This window comes from Acinonyx jubatus, chromosome E3 (genome assembly GCF_027475565.1).
Source record: "Acinonyx jubatus isolate Ajub_Pintada_27869175 chromosome E3, VMU_Ajub_asm_v1.0, whole genome shotgun sequence".
In the NCBI taxonomy this organism is placed as follows: Eukaryota; Metazoa; Chordata; class Mammalia; order Carnivora; family Felidae; genus Acinonyx; species Acinonyx jubatus.
Window position 1 is genome coordinate 31203083 of NC_069398.1, and position 16602 is coordinate 31219684.

Sequence of the window (16602 nt, forward strand, 5' to 3'; positions counted from 1 at the left end):
TAAATAACTTGTTCAAGGAAAAGGTAAGCAAAAAATTAAGCTTGCTAGAGCCCATTTAGGTGCCGAGGAAAATCCCCCAAATGTAATACAGGGAAATGAAATGGTTTCGATGAACAGTCCTTCATCTCCTTTGGATTTGGATTTGGATCTGCTCAAAGTTTTGTGTTTCGTGAAAAGCACATGCACGGAGCCACAAGGTCCTGGACAACGAGAATTAATTCTGCATACATACAGATGGCATACAGCTCTGTAATCCCAGCATGCGGACTGTATATAGATTCTGTTAATGTTTAAGATTTATTTTGTTTTTTTTAAACACAAATTCCCAACACCAGGGAGGGTATGCAGGAGTCTCACCGACATGTAAGTGTGACCCTAATGAGTGTCCTGAAAATGGACTTGGGGATCTCTCCTCTCCTCTCTCCTAAAGTCACGTCCCAAAATACAGAAAACCTTTATGCATAAACACATGTGTGCAGCGTGATGCTAACACACAACACAAAAAGTGTGAATGATGCTTCCAGCCCCAGGGAGCACAAATGAGAAGATCTAGAGAAGGCCAGAAAAGGAGTGGCAGAAGCTAACTAAGCAAAGGGGGGAAGACCCAACACAAGGGCCACAGGCGGGGGAACGTGGAGGGGAGAGGCTGACCAGAGCAGATGAAGGGCCAGAGGGGAGACGGGGGAGGGCAAGGTGAGCAGTCAGCGGGGGCACGGAGAGGCCACAGCTAGTCACGGTCCTTGACATAATTGCTATGGGTGAGCATCAAATCATCGGTAGGTTCTGGGAAAGTTACCTACCTCCGTCTGCCCCAACAAACTTAAGTTTTCCGAAGATTCCTCAGTGGATGCGAAATTCTCTTCTAAGTCGGAATGATGCCTAAGTGGCAGCTGATGTTCGACGATCGATCGGGAAGGCAAACCGGCCAAACCATTTCCCTGGAGTAAACCGGATGATTCAAATTCACTGGCATCTCTTGTAACTGCATTGGTGGTGTAATTCACCAATCTGTTATTCCGATTTTCAATGCCAGATTCTTCTAAGGACTTCTCTTTCTCTGAGGTGAGCTCGGCGAAGATAATGGATGAGCTGTTACTTTCATCAGTTTTAACATACTGATTTCTGGAAGGAAAAAAAAAAACAGTAAAGCTAAAAACCGACGTAAAAAAAAGATAAAGAGTAACTCAGCTGTCCCCTCGAGCCCTCAGAATCTCGACTGGTAAACTCCTGAAGCAAATGGCATCAAATCTCTCTAGGAGCAACATTTACTGAAAACACTGACAAGAAATGGCTGAGAGGAGGAAACAATTTAACATTTTGTAATGAAAATGAGGAAAAAGACAAACACAACCCAGGGCAGGTTATACCTTAACCGGCCAAACTAAACACCAGTGCACACACCTGTCGTCGTCCTCGTCGGAGATCACTTCCAAAGATGGCAACTGAATAGAAATTCTATCTGTCAGACAAAAACAAAAACATTATCTTCAAGCAGCCTAGCTTTCTAAGTCATAGTCAAAGGCAGAGCTAAAATAACACCAAATGAGGGGCACCTGGGTGGCTCAGTCGGTTGCGTGTCCGACTTCGGCTCAGATCATGATCTCGCAGCTCGTGGGTTCGAGCCCCATGTAGAGCTCCGTGTTGACAGCTCAGACCCTGGAGCCTGCTTGAGATACTGTGTCTCCCTCTCTCTCTGCCCCTCCCCTGCTTGCCCTCTCTCTCTCTCTCTCTCTCTCCAAAACAAATAAACATTAAAAAAAAAAAGTTTTTTAATAAATAAAATAACAGCAAATGGGACCACAAGTCTAAAAATGTCAATACCTTCTGGCAAAATATAATAAGCGTATTCAAATGCCTGGCTCACTTTAGGAATTGTAGAAACAGAGCTATTCAACTATGCCCAAAAAGGGTAGCGGGGAGCAAACTTCCTGCAGAAGACCCGAGAGTTACTGCTGTAGGTTCTGTGGGTCTTCCAGGACTCGGCCCCAACTACTGGGCTCTGCTGTTGTGGTGCAAAAGCAGCCACAGACAATACACAAATGAATGAGCCGGTGACCTAGCAAACTTTGCTCTTTGATGTGAAATCTGAATTTCAGGTAACTTTCACAAAATAGTCGTCTTTTGATCGCTTTTAAACTATTTAAAAATGTAAGAAAACACCCTCCGCTCAGGGGATGCACAAAAATGGGGGTGGGCCGGGTCTGGCCCACGGGCCGAAGTTTGCCAACCCTTCAGCTACATCGTGTGTACCTGCTTACCTTGTGTTTGGGCCACGTGAACATGTTCTATCCAAGCAGTGTGGTAGCCCACTATACTAGGATGCTGAAGGCCGGCCAGGACCTTCACTTCCCGCAGTACCTACAAAGGAAACACACTTAGATCTGGCTTTCACGGACAGCTGACTAACTGTCCATCGTACCAAAATACCACTTGTTTCAGAGCAAAACAACCGAAACCCATCTGAACAGGAAATCTAAACTACGTTAAGATAATCGTAATATTATTGAGACAAATGGAATTGTTACAGCGACAAAATAACGTACATGTACCGAGTGCTTCACACTTTACCGAGCCCATTTATATTCGTTCTCTCATTTTACTACTACCAGTAAGTCCAGTGCTTGCTTCAGCAGCACATATACTATGAGTAAATCTAGTCCCTGAAGGTAAATAAAACCACTGCAGTCACTACGTCAAGGACAGGAGACAGAAGTGGCTTAGAGGACTATGTCATTTGCCCAGGACATTACAACATGTCGGGGGGAAGACCAGAACCTGAACTGAACTCATATTTTCATAACAAGCTATACTGTATATGAATGATTTACTTTAAAAATTAATTTCCCCAGCAACGCTCCTGAAATGTAGTCAATCAGGAATGTCTATAAAAAATTATGTCAGGGACGCCTGGGTGGCTCAGTCGGTTGAGAGTCTGACTCTTAGTTTGGGCTCAGGTCATGGTCTCACAGTTGGTAAGATCGAGCCCTGCACTGGGCTCTGCACTGACAGTGCAGAGCCTGCTTGGGATTCATTCTCTCTCTCTCCCTCTCTCTCTCCCTCTCTCTCCCCACTCTCTCTGCCCTTCCCTCACTCGCACTCTCTCTCTCTCTCTCAAAATAAACTTAAAAGAAAATTAAGTCAAATAAAAATTTACTTTTGATGTTTGTTTTACTGTAACCCACTCAGTAAATTCAGCAATCCACAACACCTAGTATTAATTTAAAAAAAATTTTTAATAAAAAATAAATAACTATCAGAGCCTAATGAGCACCAGGTGATGTATGGGACTGTGGAACCACTATATGGTACTAATATAACACTGTATGTTAACTGGAATTTAAATAACTTAAACCCCTCCCCCCCAAAAGCCCCCATATCATCTAGTATTTGCCAAATACACACACACACACAACTCTTTCAAAAGGACTTAAACACTCAACTATTCAAAACAAATACACTTAAAAAACCATACCTTCATACAATCTGTTTTAGTTGCACCATTAATCAGGATTTTTTTAATTGCATAATACTGACCATCTAATTTATTCCTGACCTAAAAAGTAGAGGGAAAGAGAAAGTACATTGTGCCATTAAATTCCAACAGAGAAAGTTATTTTAACCTGAGCTCAGGATCCAAACTAGCTAAAGAGATAAAATTAAGTGAAAGACAAGCCTCCTCTTTAATAGTAAAGAGTTCAGGGAAGTCAGCCATAGCCAGCCAGACTAGAAGCTTCCAAACTGCAGTGAGACTCCAACTCCTAGAGACTCTAGGTCTGAAAAATGGGAATGTTAGCAAAAAAAAACTATGTAAGGCCCAAAATACAATACCACAACTTTCTTCAGTGATACGTTTTCAAGAAAATTAATATAGTTTCCGGAATCTGCCTAAACCACCAGTATGGTTAGGAAAAGGTTAAAACCTGCTGACTTCCCCGTAAATGACAGATCTCAACGAAGAGTAAGCCTACATGATTTCTAGGAATTTCCTTTGAGCGCTTTAAATAATAATCACGATGGGGCGCCTGGGTGGCGCAGTCGGTTGGGCGTCTGACTTCAGCCAGGTCACGATCTCACGGTCCGTGAGTTCGAGCCCCGCGTCGGGCTCTGGGCTGATAGCTCAGAGCCTGGAGCCTGTTTCCGATTCTGTGTCTCCCTCTCTCTCTGCCCCTCCCCCGTTCATGCTCTGTCTCTCTCTGTCCCAAAAATAAATAAACGTCGAAAAAAAAATAAATAATAATCACGAGAACAACTTCTCAAAATGCACTTATTCAGAGTAGGAGGTCAAAACAAGGATGTGGGAAGCAACCTTGTACACTCTTCCGTATCCACCTTTTCCTAAGACAGCAAGCTCTTCAAATTCATTTAGGTAACGTGAAGTCTGTGCTTCGAAGGCTACTTCCCTTGATCTAAAAGCAAAATACAAACAACTAATCAATATCAAAACACGAGAGATTCAAGCATCTCGGATATTTCACGTTCATTGTATTATTAACCCACCAAACCTTACTTATCACTAAATTATGATGATTTGAAAAGATGAGCCAAAATGACACTTTTCATTCTCTAGGAAGAAAATATTTGCTAAGCAAATCAACATGTAATACAGACAGCGAGTGGGGAAAAAATAAAGACAGGAAAGGGATCATTAATCAAGTAATCAAGTATGTTACCAGTAATTAGCATTCCAATTAGAAATTATCAATGTTTTAAAGCAGGAATCCTAAGGATAACTAACAAGCAGCAGGTGATTAGCTGAGCTCAGTAACAAACCTATTTAAATTTCTTAATGAGACCAATTACAGATTTTAAACTAGCATTTCCTACATACAACCAAAATTCAATGTTGTTCTGCTGACAGAGACCGGGTGTCAGTGCCCTCAATAAAGGGTGGGGCTTGTGGAATCCACACAGAAAAAGGAGTGGAGGGGGGACAAGAGAGGGAGTGGGAATGAGAAGTAATACAAATCTTGGAGCAGTAACTATTTTCTCAGAACAAAGATTTTAATTTTCATAAATTACCCGAACTACATTATTTTTAATCCCCAAACTAATTTCTGATTAATTCAGGATAAATTCTTAATTTCTTTTGGAGAGCTTACTCCTTGCACAATCACAGAAGTATTTAACACATACCTGATCTTCTGGATATGAGAATTATCCTCACGAGGATCCTAAAATTAGAAAATTGCTTTTAAAAGCATTTTGAAAAGTTCATGGAATGAGGAATCTCACAAAATTCATGTGAGATTCATCTCACATTAACAGTCTCAAATGCTCAAACGACATTCCAAGAAAGAAAAACACTCTGGCGTTTTCAATATCACCTAGGGGTGTACGGTTGAAAACACTTCTCTCTTAACCAAAAGATCACTACTTAAAAAGCTATATTCTTGCCATCCACTGCCAAAGTTGAGAACTGACCAAGGAGTTCTATCAGCAAATAACTCTGGCTTTGCCTTCAAAATACATGCAGAAACAGACCGCTTCTCACATCTCCACTGCTACCACCCATTCCAAGCCACCATCACTTCCTGTCCCTGTATGACCACCTGTCTCCCTGCTTCTACCCTTGCCTCCCTCCATTTATTCTCAACACAGCAGCTGGGGGGGGGCAGGGGGGTGTCCATTAAAACGAAAGTCAGATCATGTCACTCCTTGGCTCAAAATCCTGTAATGCTTCCCATTTTACTCGGAGTAAAAAACCAAAGATGTTAAAACGGTCTCAAGATCCTACCCCATCTGTCCATCTTGCTGCCCTCTTTCCCTACCTCTTCCACACTCTCCCCTTGCCTATACTCCAGCCACATGGCTGCCAGTGAGCCAAGCACACTGCCACCTCGGGAATCACTGTTTCTCTGCCTGGACACTCTTCCCCCAGACAGGTGCACGGCTCATACTCAACTTGGGCTCCTCACCTAAATAACTGGCCATTCTGTATATAACTCACATTTTCTAAGCCCTTTCACTGCTTTGTTTCTCCTTAACACTCACCACCATGTAACACCCTATTTATTTTTATACATTTTTATGTTGCTGTTGCTGACTGCCCCTCATCAGAACATAATCTCAAAAGAAAAAAAAGAACATAAGCTCCATGAGGGCAGGTGTTTTTGTCTATTTGGTTTGCTGCCTGAATCCCAGCCTAACACATAGTAGTCACTCAATAAATATTTGTTGGATAAATTAAGGTTAACGTTTTCATAAACCTGTATTACAATCAGGACTTCATAATGCTTTACAATACAGTTCTCTTGAAATTAAAATGTTTTTGTCATATATGAAGTGTATTTCAGCGCTTACCTGACGAACTCTCTCTTTGGCGGACCTCATCAAATGGGTAATAGCTCTGTTGTGATGTAGTCTCAGTGAGCTAAACTCATCACTACAGGTAAAAGAAGACAGCAGTCCCATTTTGATAAAGGTCTGACAAAGCACTACAAAGAACACGGAAAACTATTATTAGAAAGGCCATCAATAAGATGACAATTTTAAGGAGACTAAAGAGTATTAATAGCCTCTATAAAAAAAAAAAAAACAAAACCTCTGCAAGAAAAAAGTTATCTTTATACACATTACAATTTGGATATTGAGCCTCTAATAGAGAAGGAACAACCGTCACTCATCGATCAGGAACACATCTACATTCGCTTATTAGATACTGAGCACTTGCTTGTTTACCATGCCTGGATAGTTGGTAAAGTACTAAGCTGTTTTTAAAAAGGCAAGAAAAAAATGTAAATTTACTAGTCTTCTGACATTCAAACACATCACATCTCCTTTTGCTGACAGGCAATGAGGTCCGAACAGAGGCAAAGTGAAAACGTTATTAGAACAAAAGTTGTTCTCAATTATGGACCCTCTCTAACCCACAAAGAGCACATGTGCATCAAGACCAAATACCAGGGGGAAAGTCAAGTCTGAAGTCACAATACCAGGCTCCTCAGAAAAAGAAGTTTCTACAGAAGTGCTTGGCTTTTATTTTTTCATAAACACACACACACACACACACACACACACACACACACACACACACCCCATAGAGAATATTCTTTCTATATGGGTAATTTCATTAGATTATTAACTAACTGAATAACATCAAAAACATTTTAAATATATTTCATTTAAAAGTTCAGTCACCTGGGGAAGTGAGGGTGCCTGGGTGGCTCAGTCGGTTAAGCGCCCGACTTCGGCTCAGGTCATGATCTCACGGTATGTGAGTTCAAGCCCCACATCAGGCTCTGTGCTGACGGCTCAGAGCCTGGAGCCTGCTTCGGATCCTGTGTCTGTCTGTCTGTCTGTCTCTCTCTCTCTCTCTCTCTCTCTCTCTCTCCCCCTCCCCCACTCATGCTCTGTCTCTCTCTGTCTCAAAAATAAACATTTTAAAAATATATAAATAAATAATAAATAAATAAAAATAAAAGTTCAGTCACCTAAAAAGGAACTCAAAAGTATCTTAAAATCAGCAAGATTCAGATTTGCTTTAATTAGGAAGAATATTACTACTTAAAGGTGGTTATAACCTGCTTTTCTATTCAATGAGCTCAATACAATAATCCCCAGCCACCAATGTTCTGGAGCCTACAGAACACGTGCTTTTGTATAACCCATCTCCCCACCACTCATTCAAAAAAATAAGTGTACACGCGTACATTTTTCATGTCCCACCGAGCTCATCAAAATAATAATCTGCCTTTAACTAAGAACATTCCGTTCTAAGACGGCATAAAGGTATCTGTAAGTCTGAGGATTCCTAACACTAAACAAGACTTAGACTTTTTCAGTAGAAAAGATCCTCAGAATCTGTGGCTGGTTGGAGCTATTAAAGAGGCCACAATGCTCTCAATGAGCTGGACCAGAAACATCATAACCCGTAATTCTGCTCACTTCTGGGCTCAAGTTTCTTTTTTTATTTTTTTTTTTATTTTTGGGGGGGCTCAAGTTTCTCATACACATAACCTATGACAGCAATAAAAATAAACATTCCAACCACTGTGGTATAATAAGAAACATGCTTGGTCTTATCTCCTAAAATTCACACAGCTCCTAAAATTCCTGTGATTTCCCAAGTGCTGAGGGGGCGAGGAGCATCTTTTGTTCTAATATTTGGTCTTTGACCTCAGTTCCTGACACAAGAGCTCCTAACACCCTTGGAATCTCCAGAGGGATGAGTGTCTTTGTTACGCTGATGAGACGACTGAGGGTCCCCCAGATAGCTTCAAATGGGGAATGGTCACCACAAAGACCAAGCCATGATTAGAAGCTTGGAACTTTCAGCTCCACCCCTCCATTCTCCAGGGAGAGAAGAGCAGGAGATTGAGTTCACTGATCATGCCACCATGATGAAGCCTCCATACAAATCCCTCAGGTACAGGATCCAGGGAGCTTCTGGGTGAACACATCCACCTACCAGCAGAGTGATGCACCCCATCTCCATGGAGAAAGAGGCTCCCATACGCTGGATCCTACTGGTCCTCATCCTATGTGCCTCTTCATCTGGCTGTTCACCTGTATTGTTATCATACTCTCTACTGTATAATCAACCAGTAAGCAGAAGTGTCTCCCCAACTACTGTGAGCCATTATAGCAAATTATCAAACCTGAGAGGTCGACCCTTTATAGTGAACAATTTACAGCCAAGTTGGACACAAGTATGGGTAACCTGAGGACACTGGGGACCCACTACTTGCCAACTGGCATCCAAAATGAAGGCAGTCTGGGACTGAGCCCTTAACCTGTGGGAACTGACAATAACTCCAAGTAGTATCAGAACTGAATTGAATGGTAGGACACCCAGCTGGTTTCAGAGAACTGGTCAGCATGGGAAAATACCCACACACTGGGTGTCAGAAGTATCCAGCACGTAGAGGAAAACAGTTTCCTGTTCAACAACACGGCATGCAGCTCTTCCAGGGCTCTGGTTAAGAACTACTTCAGAATGAGTAGCTGTGCTTTTCGTTTACCTGCTCACCAACCAAACCATGACAGATCTTCAAAAATTATATGAAGGAACATGTTATAGGAACAAAAAAACTATCTTTCATTTGTTTAAATACACACGATCATATGGTTATTAATCTTTTGGGCTCCTCAATGACAATATTCATTAGCAATTACCCAAAGAAGAATATAAAATACATTCAAGAAATAGAAACTATTAATACCTATTTCAAATGTTTATATACCAGCTGCTTCTCAGACCCACAACATCAAACAACATAGTATTTCTGCAAGGCTTATTTAGCAAGATTTACTAACATTTAAACACCTGTCTTGAACGAAGAGGGTTTGGTTCATGCACATGGCTCAAGTGTTCCAGCAAAGAAACAAGCAACAGTTGGTTTGCAACCGCAAAAGGGAAAGTCGGCTGTTGTAGGGGTCCTTTTAACACTTGCAGTTCTGCTGGGACATCAGATTCTAAAAATTAAAAGAGGAAAAAATGTTAACAGTACACATATCTCATAATGACAAAACAGCAGAATCTAATTAATGCAACACAAACTATTTACATTTAAGGAAATAAAACACAAAACAATAGTTATGCCCAGTGGGGTTAATCAAGACAGACTTACCGGAACTGAGTTTTGAGTTGAATTCTGGAAGTTGGAAGACTAGCAGAAGGATGCCATTGGGGGGCTGGGGGCTGGGGGGCGGGGGGTGGGGAGTTTGGTAGTAATGAGGTGTGCAAAGGCAGAAATAGGTAGGTGAATAACTCAACACTCAAGCAAACGAGAGGGAATGAGATGGCTTCTTTCCTTCGAGAGGACAGCCGAGGCCTAGGCATAAAGAAGGGAGTTTGGCAGCAGAAAGAGGGCAAGGGAGAAAGGACGGAAACCACCTGGGGCATGCACTACGTCTACACCAGGTGTTTCATGTGCACAAGCTCATTCAATCCTCACAAAACAGTGGGAGGGAAGTGTTACCGTTCTCACTTTATAGATCTCAGAGGTTAAGGAACTTATAAGCAGACAGGTCAGAATAACTCCCAAGACCATCCTCTTTCCCTTTTCTTTTTTTTTAAAGTTCATTTATTTTGAGAGATAGCGAGTGAGAAGGTGAGGGGCAGAGAGAGAGAGAGAGAGAGAGAGAGAGAGAGAGAGAGAATCCCAAGCAGGCTCCATGGTCTCAGCACAGAGCCCAACACGGAGCTCGAATTCACCAACTGTGAGATCATGACCTTGAGCTGAAACCAAGAGTCTGACGCTCAACCGACTGAGCCACCCAGGGACCCAAAGCCCATCCTCTTTCCACTACACAAGACCAAGCAGATGAACGAGTTGGCACTTGAAGTTGAGGGTTGTAAGTTCTCACTTACTCTTTATTTAATATGTTACTGAACAGGCCAAAAGCAGTCAGAAGGAAAAATGTTTGAGGAAACTGCTCTGGAAACACGCAATATGTAGACGGGAAGGGGTGTGCAACAGTCAAGAGCCCAGTAAAGGAGTAAATGAAAGAAAAAACATGGAGGAAAGAACAGGTCCCAGAAATGTCAAGAAAGAAATGGATTGACCAACTATACAACACCAGGAAAAGGAGGATGGAGGCATTAATGGGAGTGAAAACTGTAAGAGGGGGCCGTTAGAGAAAAGATGAGACCTCTCAAACCCTCAAGAGCTGTGGACCCATTCAATTGGAAATGCCCTGCAGAAAGAGACCATACATCCTACACCTGCTAAAAATCCTCCCCATTTCAAATATTCCATTCCACCCTCCTCTATAATCTATTAAGGTCCTCGAGAAGTCAGTTTCCAAGTCCAGACTTCATCACCAATCTCCTCTCTGACTTGTAAGGAGACCAAAAGAACACCTGTGGCATACACAGATGTGCTATTCGTTTTAAAAGAAAACTTAACCAAGTATGGGGGCGGGGAAAGAATGAAAAATGTGCCCATGTAAAAACTTCTCTATGTAAAGACATCTTAAAGTTAAAACTTGAATAACACATTCAGATACAATACACAGATCTGTACTATACATGACAAGAAAAAGAAAAGATAATAAATTTATATAAAGCTCTTATAAGCTAGTAAGAAGATGAAGCACAGATAAAATTCAAATAGGTTTAAGCTAACTAGTAACTAATGACATACATATTAAAATAACTATGGTACCAGAATTTGCCATCAGATTGGTAACTATTTTTAAAGTCTGAAGAGGCGCCTGGGCGGCTCAGTCGGTTAAACGTCCAACTTTGGCTCAGGTCATGATCTCGCAGTTTGTGAGTTCGAGCCCTGCGTCAGGCTCTGTGCTGACAGCTCAGACCCGGAAGCCTGCTTCAGATTCTGTGTCTCACTCTCTCTCTGACCCTCCCCCACTTGTGCTCACTCGCGCGCGCTCTCTCTCTCAAAAATAAACAAACATTAAAAAAAACTTAAAGCATGGTATTGTTATGGATACAGAAAAGCAAACACTTTCAATCACAAGGGGGTAAAAGTGCTTGCAACTTCTAGCAATAAATACAGAATTCAAAATGTGCAAACATTTGGCCTCACGCTTCTAGTTTTTGGAAATATCTACCAAGAAAATAAGTAAACAAGGCACAATGTATAAGATGTTTAGCATACCACTGTTTAGAATACTGAAAACCTGCTAGGTAAGTTATATATATATAACAATATTATGCAGCTGTTGGAAACGATGGTGTATAAAAAGATAATCATGACTAGTCCATTATCCAGTCAAAGGAGCAAGCTATAAAACACTAATACTAATGAAGGTGAGACAAGATAGCTCCATAGGAACTAACACAACCTCTCTGGTCATCATTTTATCAAAATGTATCAAAACTTTTTTTTTTAACCTATTTTTTTAACCCAACAAATCCTACTTCTATACATGTAGTCTAAGGAAATAATCAGGTATCAATAAAGACTTTTGTTGGGCGCCTGGGTGGCTCAGTTGGTTAAGCGTCCGACTCTTGATTTCGGCTCAGGTCATGATCTCATGGTTGGTGAGATCGCACCCAGAGTCGGGCTCCGTGCTGACAGCAAGGAGCCTGCTTGGGATTCTCTCCCTCCCACTCTCTGCCCTTTCCCTGCTCTAAGAAATAAGCATTAAAAAAAAAAAAAAAAAAGATAAAAAGCAGAATGTAAAAGGTTTACCATACTATGATCATAATTTAAAAATGCATTTATTTCAGGGCACCTGGGTGGCTCAGTCGGTTGAGCGACCGACTTCGGCTCAGGTCGTGATCTCACAGTTTGTGAGTTCGAGCCTCACATCGGGCTCTGTGCTGACAGCTCAGAGCCTGGAGCCCGCTTTGGATTCTGTATCCCTCTCTCTCTGCCCCTCCCCACTCATGCTCTGTCTCTGTCTCAGAAATAACCATTAAAAATTAAAAAAAATAAAAATGCATTTATTTCATAGCTATAGAAATATATATATACAACAAAAAGAACAAAACAGACAAAATCTCTGCCCCTTCTGTTTTCAACCATACATCAATAGAATTTGTACAAGAAATGAAATTACAGTGAACACGCTGTTTTATAGTCTGCCTGTTTGATCCTTAGTATCTAGGATCTTACTATCTAGGAATCCACCTGGCTTACAGTAGCCCTCATTAATATTTGCAAACGAACACACTAAATTGTTAGCAGTGAGTTCTCTGGGATGAGAGTACAGATGACTTTCTCCTTTTTCCTTGATTTCCTTAAATTTTTCTGAATTATTTCTCTAAATGTTTATTTGGACAAACTCAGAAATCTTTAACCCGTTCATGAGATCTTTGACAATACTTTTTGAGAGAGAAAGAGACAGCGCATGCACACAAGAGAGGGGCAGAGGGAGAGAAATCTTAGGTAGGCTCCGTGCTCAGCGCAGAGCCTGACACAGGGCTCAATCCCACGAACCTTGAGATCATGACCTGAGCTGAAATCAGGAGTCGGACAATAAACCAACTGAGCCACCCAGGTGCCGACCAACAATAGTTTTAAATGTAAGTCATCGAATAAATTGTCTCTAGCTTTGCCAAAATGTAAACAGTAATCTCTGGGTGATCAGATTGTGGTTTTTAAATTTTCTTCTTTAGGTTTTTCTATAATTTTAAAACACACTGTAATGTGAAAAAAAATTTTTTTTAATATACCAAATTGTCAACAATGGTGAAATGATGGTTAGGAGAGTTTTCTGCTTCTCTACACTCATACTTTCCTATTTTCTACAATAATTAAATTCTACTTTTTTTTTAACATTTATTCATTTTTGAGAGACAGAGAGAGAACGTGAGCGGGGGAGGGGCAGAGAGGGAGGTAGACACAGAATCCAAAGCAGGATCCAGGCTCTGAGCTGTCAGCACAGAGCCCTACGCGGGCTCAAACTCATGAACCACGAGATCACGACCCTAGCCGAAGTCAGACGCTCAACCAACTGAGCCACCCAGGTGCCCCAAGTTCTACTTTTTAATAAGAAAAAAGCAAAACAAAAAAAAAATGACTGATCAGTGGAGTCAAATGAACTAACTAAATCAAGAAAATAGCAACGATAAAAAAGACCAGTGGACAAATACTCAGACGCAGGAAGGAGTAAAACTGAAAGGCAATGAAGGCTGACACTGAACGCTTCCCGCTTCAATCCTGGTTAAGTAGAAGAGGAAGATCTAAGTGGGTAATAGGAAAGATGAGGTCGGGTCCTCTTATAAAAAAGAATAAGAAATAGTATGAGCTCCTAGGTGAATTAGAGTTCTAGAATTCTGCCAAGTAGGAGGTGAGTAGACAAACAGAAAAAAGGATCACCTACTTCAGGCTCCTCAGACAAGTATGATCTTAATAAATGGTCCATTATTAAATGAAGGAGGAAACTGGAGGATTAATCTGAGCCAAAAAATTCTGGAAAACTTGTGTCAGATGAAAGAAGAAAACCAGTGAGTCTGACAATGGGCTTACTGTTGCTCTCCTTCTAGGGCATGCTGGGGCGGGGGGGGGGGGGGGCATGCAGTAACTGATCAAAGTTGGTCCCCACATAACAGACGGCTGAAGAACACAGGTTATAGAGTTACATCTAGGTTCTGAATTTTCTGACTCTACCATCAACTGGCAGAGTGACCACCTCACATCATATAGACGACCTTCAAGAAATTCTGTAACAGTTCTGTTTCTAAGTCTACTAAAAAATGAAACTATTTTCCATAGACCTTACTTTTCACGTAAAATGATAAATCATGTCTGGATATTCTGGGCCTCTTTGGAAGAAAAGGCAATATGTAAACACAACAGTACTGTTAGTAACCTAGTAGAAGTTTTCCAAAGCTTATCTAAGATCACTCCCTTCAAAAATAATCTCTCCTTTGCAGAAAACCTTATCACAATGTTACAGATAACACAGACTTGCATGTTTACAGCTGGGACTTTTCCTCTGACATAACACTTCACCTAATATTGTGCTGCCTTAGTAGACCAGGTTTCATGTGAAAAAATCGGTTCATTAAAAGATAGTTCTCTTAAAACTATTCTGTCAAGGACCTACTAAAATTACCACCGCAGTCTGCTTTTGTCTCCCATTAGGGTCAAGAATTATAGACAGTATTTGGGTGAAGTTCAAAGGACTTTAGAAACAAATGAATCTTTTCAACTTGACTTGCACCTTCAAATCCACTGCAACATGTTAATACTTGCTTCATGCTTAAACTGAGCATGTATTCCCTGTAATCATCCTAACTACCGAAAACTAAAAACCTCCCTGAATCAATGTATTCATTCCTGACAGCACAATTTAATTTTAAAAACTGCCAAAACAACTGGTACTAATTAAAGACCCTAAGAACTTTCAATAAAATAGCGGATACTTTGAAGTGGTTAGAGTCAATGTTTTAAGTACCTCTCACTATAACATAACTTGCCTGGCTTAACCCTGTATCTCCTAGTAACCAAAGGTCCTTCACCCCCCAAAAACCTTGAGGCATTGTTTTTCTTTAAACCGAAAAGGGTGATTTCCATACGGCCCCACTATAAGTCTTCAGCTCCCCTATCAGTGAGAAACTACAAATTAAAACGCTTAACCCAAACTGTTAAGCGTATCAGGTCCGCAAAATCTCCGTCTAGTAGTTTACAAAGCTCACTCTCAACGTCTGACCAAACCACAGGGCTCGAAAGCTGGAAAGCAGCCTGAGCGAAGCCTTACCAAGGACTTCGAGTCCGCAAAGAGGAAACCACGGAACAGAAACGTAAACAAACCAGTGGGTCGGGGACGCTCAAATGTTTACCTTACCCATGCCGCCCGCCCGCCGCCCCCCGTCGCTGGGCCGGGGTCCAGCCGAATTCGCCCCAGGGCTGCGGCGAAGCTCGGGGCTGCTCGCAGCAGCCCTGCCCGCTCGGGAATGAAGGTGGATGGGTGCAAGAAGAGGGCCGCCGCAGCATTCCGGGTCGCTCACCATCATACTTGGGGTCCGAGCCGTCGGCCGGGAACTCAATGGCAGGCGGCGCAGGAACAGCCTCCGCCCCGTCGCCCTCCGCCTCGCGCTCCCGGGCCCCGGAGCCGCCTCCCAGCATCGCCCGCAGCGCGCGGGCAGCTGCTCAGCCCGCCCGCCAGCCAGCTAGCACCACACCGCCTCACTCCGCACCAGCCTCCGCCACCGGATCCGGAAGTAGCCCCTCGCAAGACGGAAGACCCGCCCCGGCCTCCCGCGCGCCGCCAGCGCGGGTGGGTCCTACCTCAGGCTCCGCCCTTCCCCCTTTCCTGGGGGAAAGGATGGGCTGGTCCTCGCGCGGAGGTCCATAGGTTGTGGGTGCTGGGTTCTCGCTACGCCGGGGGTCCTCCACCTGTGTTCCCGGCCGCCCTGGAGACCTTAGTACCCGCACACAAGTCAGGGTGTTGACATCTCACGCCAAGACTCGGATGCTAGTGTAAGAATCCTGTGTCTGCAGATTCTAATCCAAATACATACTTAATGCGGATGCAATACTATTTGTCATGTGTTTAAAAAAAAAAAATCAAAAGCATCTACAAGACCTATCTCAACAAGAACTGAACCTATTTTGGTCAACCGTTAGACCAACAACAAAAAAGGGAAATGCCAAACTGAATCCAACCTAGCAAAAATTTCGCTGCTTTTGAGACTGAACTTTCAACGGAAATGCTTTCAACCTGCGGCTGTCTTTTCCAAGTTATCCCATGGCCACACTGCATTGACTGTGATTTGAAGCTTTTAGCTTCAAAAATCCTCTGCCCTCTGGAGATGTCTCTGATGACTTGGTTGCCAACACAATGCTGCTGGAAATAATTTTTGTTTTTGGCTCTCAGATCAGATTATGCAGTTGGAATAAAACGCCTTTCAGATTTTGAGTCTCAACCCCAGTGCAATGTGTAAAAGGGGTATTGCTTAAGAATTTTATTTGAGCACAGTTTTCCTACAAAGTCATACAGGATGCATTCAACCTGATAGAAGCAATTTGGATATGGTTCTCCAAATAACTCCCACCAAAGATTAGGGATGCCTCTTTCCATGCCCTGTTGATTTATCTACATGTATCCACAAATTTAAAAATACAAATACTTTAGACTCATCAATTCTGCTTTCAGAAATTTATTCTAAGGAACAGGTTAAAAATGAGCAAAATGATCCAGCTAAACTTTAATAATCACAACACTAGTTATAGACTAGAAGACAGT

General features: G+C 42.2%; 1 protein-coding gene across 3 annotated transcripts in view; it reads right to left on the bottom strand.

Annotated features, from left to right (window-relative positions):
* The window catches only part of EIF2AK1 (eukaryotic translation initiation factor 2 alpha kinase 1), a 31161-nt gene extending 15581 nt beyond the window's left edge, over positions 1 to 15580 (bottom strand). The window contains exons 1-9 of one of the 3 annotated variants that reach the window (XM_027042248.2): positions 15365 to 15580; positions 9256 to 9414; positions 6301 to 6434; positions 5134 to 5171; positions 4307 to 4406; positions 3473 to 3553; positions 2259 to 2358; positions 1402 to 1459; positions 801 to 1122 (exon numbers count right to left, since the gene is read on the bottom strand). In XM_027042248.2, coding sequence (XP_026898049.1) covers positions 801 to 1122; positions 1402 to 1459; positions 2259 to 2358; positions 3473 to 3553; positions 4307 to 4406; positions 5134 to 5171; positions 6301 to 6434; positions 9256 to 9414; positions 15365 to 15482 — 1110 coding nt within the window. In that variant the 5' untranslated portion in view covers positions 15483 to 15580. Of the gene's footprint in view, positions 1 to 800; positions 1123 to 1401; positions 1460 to 2258; positions 2359 to 3472; positions 3554 to 4306; positions 4407 to 5133; positions 5172 to 6300; positions 6435 to 9255; positions 9415 to 15364 lie in introns of those variants that run through there. The other 2 variants (XM_053213597.1, XM_027042249.2) reach the window with 2 other exon arrangements.
* Between the last annotated feature and the right edge of the window lie 1022 nt (positions 15581 to 16602).